This window comes from Aptenodytes forsteri, unplaced genomic scaffold (genome assembly GCF_000699145.1).
Source record: "Aptenodytes forsteri isolate BGI_AS27 unplaced genomic scaffold, ASM69914v1 Scaffold23, whole genome shotgun sequence".
NCBI classification, from domain to species: domain Eukaryota; kingdom Metazoa; phylum Chordata; class Aves; order Sphenisciformes; family Spheniscidae; genus Aptenodytes; species Aptenodytes forsteri.
The window spans coordinates 774,100-780,445 of record NW_008796043.1 but is presented as its reverse complement, the minus strand read 5'-3'; the positions used below and the strand labels follow the sequence as shown (position 1 = coordinate 780,445).

Sequence of the window (6,346 nt, the reverse complement as noted above, 5' to 3'; positions counted from 1 at the left end):
CTTCCTGCAGGCGTTTGAGCCCTGGCGGTGCCAGCCCGGGCTGGGTTTGTTCAGCTGCACCTGCAGCTGCTGAACTGCTGAATTAAATCTTCCACGTACCTGGGCTCCAGAAAGGCCAAGTGCGCAGCAGCAAAAGGCCTCAGCCCCTGCGCTCCTCGTTTTCTCACACTCTTTGGTGGATGCTCTGAACCTTTCCCTACACAGGTTGTGCATGACTTTCCAGCAGGGACCAGATTCATGAGAGCAAATTCACAGCTACGTCTTCTGCCCCACCAAATGAAATCTTGCACAGTATAGCTTACTGGGAGTTTAATGGACAGGCAGAGCGAGGGTTACCCTGTCCTGTCCCATCAAAAAGGAAAAAAAAAAACCAACAAGCAAACAACCCCCCCTGTAAATAATGTGGAAACTGTAACCAAATCTTTTCCAGTCCCTTATGGCCACTCCTTCCCAAAACTTTTTCCAAGAAAAAAGACCCCTAACACCCTATTCTGGACACTGTTGGTTTAACGTAAGATGTAGCTCTTTGGTAGCTTTGCTGCAAGACTAGTGACACCATTCGGTGCTGTGGGTGGCTGCCAGGGTGTGGCCTTTCTGCATAGGTGCCATTTCCTACAAGCAGCATAGCTTAAAAAGGAAATTTTTAAACCCCAGGTCATTTCCAAATGAGGCGCACGGTGTTAATGAAGTGACTCGGCAGACCCTCATCTTCAGTACTTGTGAGGGGGGAAAAAAGGGTTTTAAAATAGCAGTAAGAAATCCTTATTTTAACACCTCGATTTTGAAAAACGTGAAGTTTGGGGAGAAGTGTCTCTAAATGTAGACACATACTTACCCGACTTCAGGAAGCGGCTGGCCAAACCCTTCAGCGTGAGGCCAAAAGAGCTGTAGGAAACTCCTCATTCCGTGGCTGAAGACGAGCCTAATTCATTGTTCTTGTGGAGAGCTGGTAGGCTCCTTCCCGTGCCCAAACACGTGCTGGTGCTGTACCACAGCTCAGCGACCGACACCTAAAGCTAACATTTAAATCGGGGGGGTGGGGTGGGGTGGTGGGGACTAAGGAAAAATCCTGAGCATGACGAGCAGCATGCAGGAACCTCTTTATCAGCTGGGACAGGAGACGACTGCAGGCTGCAGCTGCAGAGCTTTCCTCTGTGTTTAGCAGTATTATTGTTTCTAATCAGAGGGAAATTTTAAGATTGACTGGGATGGGAAGGACCAGCTTAAACGTTAATATCATTCTGCACACTAAGAAAAACCTACTGAGAATATACGCTAATGGTTTACATAGCTTTTTAGATGCAACTAATGAATTTCCAGATATAGTGCACATCTGGTTATCTAATCCGAGAAGGAAATATTCTGCCATACTTGTGGATAGTTACTGAGTTTTGTTTTGCATCATGAGACCTGAAGCAGTCTCCGACTCCGAGCCGCACATCATCTTATTCTTTTCTGGAAGCCGAACAAACCCGCCACGTAAAGCACCAAGCCCAGCGACTTGAGGTTTTCATTGCGTCAGTACTTTCCTTGCTGCTTCACGGGCTGGCTTCAGCCTTTCCATTTAACTGCTGTGTTTTATTGAGAGCAGCATTCTTCAGTCAGGACTGGGGACGGCAGCCGCGATGTACATCTGTTGGAGGTTATTTTCAGGCTCATTCAGCTGCACAGGGAAAGCTCCGTTAGGGCAATTCCACTTGCTTTGCACAGGATGCGTTTCTGCTCCTGAAAACCCAGCAGCTTTGTGCTTTGCTCCTTAGCTGACACTTGAGCTTGACAAATAGGTCGCTAATAGGACTGATGTAGCTGAGACTTCCAATTATAGCACCTATTTTAGGGCCAAACCGGAGCTTTTAACTATTTTAAGTGTCACGGACATGTTCTCGGTTCTTTTGCACTGTCAGGGCTACTTTCACCTGTCCCCAAGGCTTCCACCCCTGGCCCGAGGGCCTTTCGCTACAGACTAAAGGGAGAGGAGGGCACGGGGCAGGGTTCACCACAGTCCCCTTCCCCTGGAAGAGCCGGGCTGCGTTCCCGCTCCGGCCCCTTCCGAAAGGCCAAGGAAGCCTTGGTTGGTGCTGGAGGGAGGCCTGCCGCGCACAAACATCTATCCTTGCTGAAGGTATCAAAAGTCCTACGAGAAGAGCCTCGTTAAACTATAAACCTAAACTTTGTCCTCCACAGTACAGGTCAAAGTACCCAGTAACTATCTGAGGTATGTGCCAAAAGTGCAATTAAACACCTCGTACGACCAGCCACTCGATTTCCAAATGTCCCCTCGCCTTTTCATGTAGCTTTTTATTGTGCTTTAACTTTCTTGTATTTGTAGTGACAACATGAAAGCTGAGTGCCTCAGCTAACCAAGCTTTAGTCATAATGCCGCCGTCTTTATCGATACCAGTGATTAAAAGAACAAAATGCACCAAGGCATCTTACACAAGGTATATATAGGCTATATCACACACTCTTATGAAAAAAACGCTGTGCATTAATTATCATGGGTATAAATGGGTAAATGTGGGTGTTTTCTGTGATTAAAGTGCCCTAAATTAACTTTTGAAATGAGGTATACATCTGAAAGTTTATTTTTAAATAGGTGTTTCCTCTACAAAAATACAGCCGAACAGTATTTTTAATTAATAAAATCTGATAAAAAGATTCTGAATTTTTTGATTCGTAACACTACTGACATAAAAAACTGAGCATGTTTAGTAAGAAGGAAGGTAACAAATAGTAATTGTTGCTGGAAAGTATGTGAAACAAAAAAGCTCCCTCCCTATTCATTAGGCCTCGGCGAGTAACCTTCCTCATCCTGAGTTTTTCGTGGAGTTGTATCCAGGAGGCAGATTCCTCCGCTCTCCAGCTGAAAGATTCATTTGAGACTGCTGCCGGCGGCAGCCGCGGCCCTCAGGGAGACGAGGACTGCCCCATCGCCACGGGGGCAGGAGGGAAACCTTGTAGGCAGTGAAAGGGCAAAGACTTATTTTTATTACACCTTTTATGACAACTATTAAAAGCCTCGATGGAAACCATCTCCTACAATGAATTGTGGGTAACAAAAACTGTTAATACTTTTAGAGAACTCTCTTTCCCCCTTGCTGGCTGGGCTGCGCCGCTCTTGCCACCACGGTTACCCGAAAACTGGCTAGCCAGCCAGAGAGGAAGAGCCACGTCTGGCACAACCGCCACACTTCGGCATAAGCACATGCCAAAGCGCAGTAGCCATTCCTGTGCTGTGCCGCAGTTACGGCAAGGAGCTTCCAGCGCTCTGCTGTGTCGGCTTTGGTCGACTTTTGGCTTTGGCCAAACAAATTAACACAACGTGAGGAGTATAGGCTTCTAACGGACAGAGATAATGGAGCATAACCTCTAATTGTTAAAAAACAATCTGCTGGAACAAACTGGCACGGTCTCATCATTACTTTCTCATTATCCAGTAATGAAATAACCGTCCAAGATACTTTAGGTGTTATCTAGAGCTAGAAGCCATTTTCTGTTTAATTTTACCATGTGCTTCACTGTTTCTACCGATATGAAAATCTTCTAGTTTTAATTACAAATAATGTATGTACGCAGAACGGTTTCAGTTGATTGTCATCAAGGTCTCTGTAAAAGACAAAAGCACAGACTTGCACTACAAGGATGCCTACGAGTTCACAGGGTATGAATTTGTGCTTTGCTCTGAGTGATCTCAGTGCCTTTCAAGTTAGTCTTTACGCCCTACAGCCTCTCCCGTTCCTTCTACGTGGATTTTAACACAAAGACAACAAAGCTGCTCTGTTGCAGAACCACATGTAAGAAAAATAATTTAAAAAACAAATCACCGTTTGAATACAGCTTTAATACAAAAAAAATTATTTTCTATATTAACCAAGTTAACCGATGATGATAAAAGCAATTAAGAGTTTTTTTCCTTTTTGGCCTTAAAATTCTGATCTGGTTGCAGCTGCGTGTTAGGGGACGCTCCTCCTGGCAGACTGGGCTTTAGAGAGCAGTCCCTCACATCCAGGGTTCCCACCCTTCCCAGACTCTGCCAAGAATGTTGGGGTCTGTCGCTTGATCGATCAGGCATCTCACTTGGGTCTCTTCTGAAAGTCCGCCCTCTGGCTCTCTGGCTCTGATATTGTGATCGGCGTTACCACGAGCCACAGCTGCAAAATCATTATAAGAAGGCGACTTCTCATGGCCCAGGCGTAGTTCATCACTAAAATTAAGAACAGAAAAATAAGCTCTTACTAAAAGAAACAAGCAGAAAATCAGATGGATTTTAAAATATGAAACAGTACTTGAACACCATTCATGCAGCTTTATTTTTCAAGATGTGGAGACTGTTCAATAGCTGTAGAAGGCTTGGCCGATGAAGACTGGTGATTTCAGGTGCTCTTTACTAGTGAATATTTACCATGCATATTTCAATCTTGTCAAAGGTCTCTAACTGAAAGAAGGATGCAGCAGTCCACATCCAAGCTGTTATCTCCTTACCTGCCCTGCTGATTTCTCTCTGCAAGAAGTATTTTGCTGCCTTTTCCAGTTCAGCCTTGACCGCAAAAGGGACTCCTCCCAAGTCCTGCACTTTTCAGTATTTGTATGGTTTTAGAACAGGCTTGCTTTCTTTGCCTTTTTTTTTTTTTGATTAATCCAAAATGTCTTTTTAAAAGAGGATGGAAGGGATTAATTGTACTTTAACTGAACTTTAAAGACATTCTGGCTTGAGCCAGACTTGTCTAGACTGACATAAATAACCTGAGAATGCCATCAGACTTGAATGTGATGTTTTTGGGAAGCAGCTTACCTCCATGCCTCCCATACAGCTGTTTCAGGTTCCATTTCAAGCAACCATCCAGCAGAGGCGTATCAATTTAAATACTACCCCTAGCCTAAAAACTGTGGAGACGAACATAAAGAACAGCAGTCTGAGGAGCGAGAAGTTAAGCAGGCTTACAGGGCGGGGATGCGTGTGTTGCCAGGAACAGTAAAACTGCTCAGGAGGCCTGAGCTGGAGCAATAACACTCACGGGGAGATATCTGGTGTTTTGGCTGGCAGGGTGGTTCAGAGCGCTTGTATGTGGACCAAAGCGATTCTGACAGGAGGTTTGCTGAAATTTTGCCCTGTCTGCCTCTTCTCTTTTCCTAGCTGTCATTCTATCTGAAGGGAGCAAAACCTGACACAGGAGACTGCCACAGCTCTTAGTGGAGCAGTCTGAAGCAAAAGGAGAGCATCTTACCAAGTGATTGTTGCTGGATTGGCACCTGTAAGCTTTCTTTTGACGTAGTTGACTTTTTGCAAAGGGTACCAGTTTACTTCAGATGTGTTTATTTCCTTAATCCACGTGCCCCCTTTTTTCAGCTGTCTTTGTTCAAAGTTCTAAAGAGAAAACAAATTTGCCCTATTTATCATAAATCATATGCTTAAAAAGACCTTTAAGCCGCCACACCGCAGCAAGTCAAGCCAGTAACTCTTAACTGCAGATGCAATGGAGGACGAAGTAGCGAGATGTTATCTAGCCTGCCTATGACTTAAAATTTAATTTACAACTGGAGTTACTGAAGTGCAACTGGTTTCAGATTTTTTCTCTGTAAATACTCGTTTGATATATACAGTTTTATGTAAATTTCCGAGGCTTAATGCAAAAGTTGGAAATATTTATGCTGCTGTGATAAGTGACATAATGTGATCAAGAGATACCCACATTTTTAGGATTATCACGCAGATAAAGAACAGTACACTGGTAACACAGACACGTGCTACTATTCTTTGTCCATCAATATAGAATTCTGTCATTTTAAATCCTTTAAGTTCAGTTTCTCTGAGAACCCAATAAAACAAAGAAAGGTAAAAGGAGCACTAAGAGGGAGCATCAAGAAATACTTCCTTTTGCTCAGTTTTATCCTCATTACAGTTTAAGAATTTTCACATGAAGAAAAAGGAAAGAGGAAAAAATCCCACCTTCCAGTCCAAAGAAGGCTCTTTTACAAATACATCCATTGTGCTGATGAGGAGATCTGGATCCACACGATAAGCCCTTAGGGCATGCACCATCACACTGTAAATGAGACCCCACTCTTTCACTGGCATCATCAGATTAACGAACTGGCGAGTCAGACGAAAAGGCATCAACTCTGGCACGCCCAAAAACTAGCCAAGGGGAAGAACAGTCAAAAGAAAACAGGAATTAAGAAACCTTGGAACAGAAGGATTAGAAATAAAATATCTTTTTCTTTTTAAGCTTTGAAACCCTCTTTGTCACTTAACTGAAAATAATGTGCAACTCGGTAGAACAGGACCGAGTTGTGACATCAAAGCTCTAGTCATGAATATTTAGTGATAGTGGTTGAAAACATGGCT

At 43.8% G+C, this 6,346-nt stretch overlaps 1 protein-coding gene across 1 annotated transcript in view; it reads right to left on the bottom strand.

Moving 5' to 3' along the window:
* Window positions 1–3,824: 3,824 nt before the first annotated feature.
* Window positions 3,825–6,346, bottom strand: part of PRKDC (protein kinase, DNA-activated, catalytic polypeptide) — an 86,391-nt gene continuing 83,869 nt past the window's right edge. The window contains exons 83-85 of the mRNA XM_019473760.1: window positions 5,948–6,136; window positions 5,226–5,365; window positions 3,825–4,204 (exon numbers count right to left, since the gene is read on the bottom strand). Coding sequence (XP_019329305.1) covers window positions 4,000–4,204; window positions 5,226–5,365; window positions 5,948–6,136 — 534 coding nt within the window. The 3' untranslated portion in view covers window positions 3,825–3,999. The remainder of the gene's footprint in view (window positions 4,205–5,225; window positions 5,366–5,947; window positions 6,137–6,346) is intronic.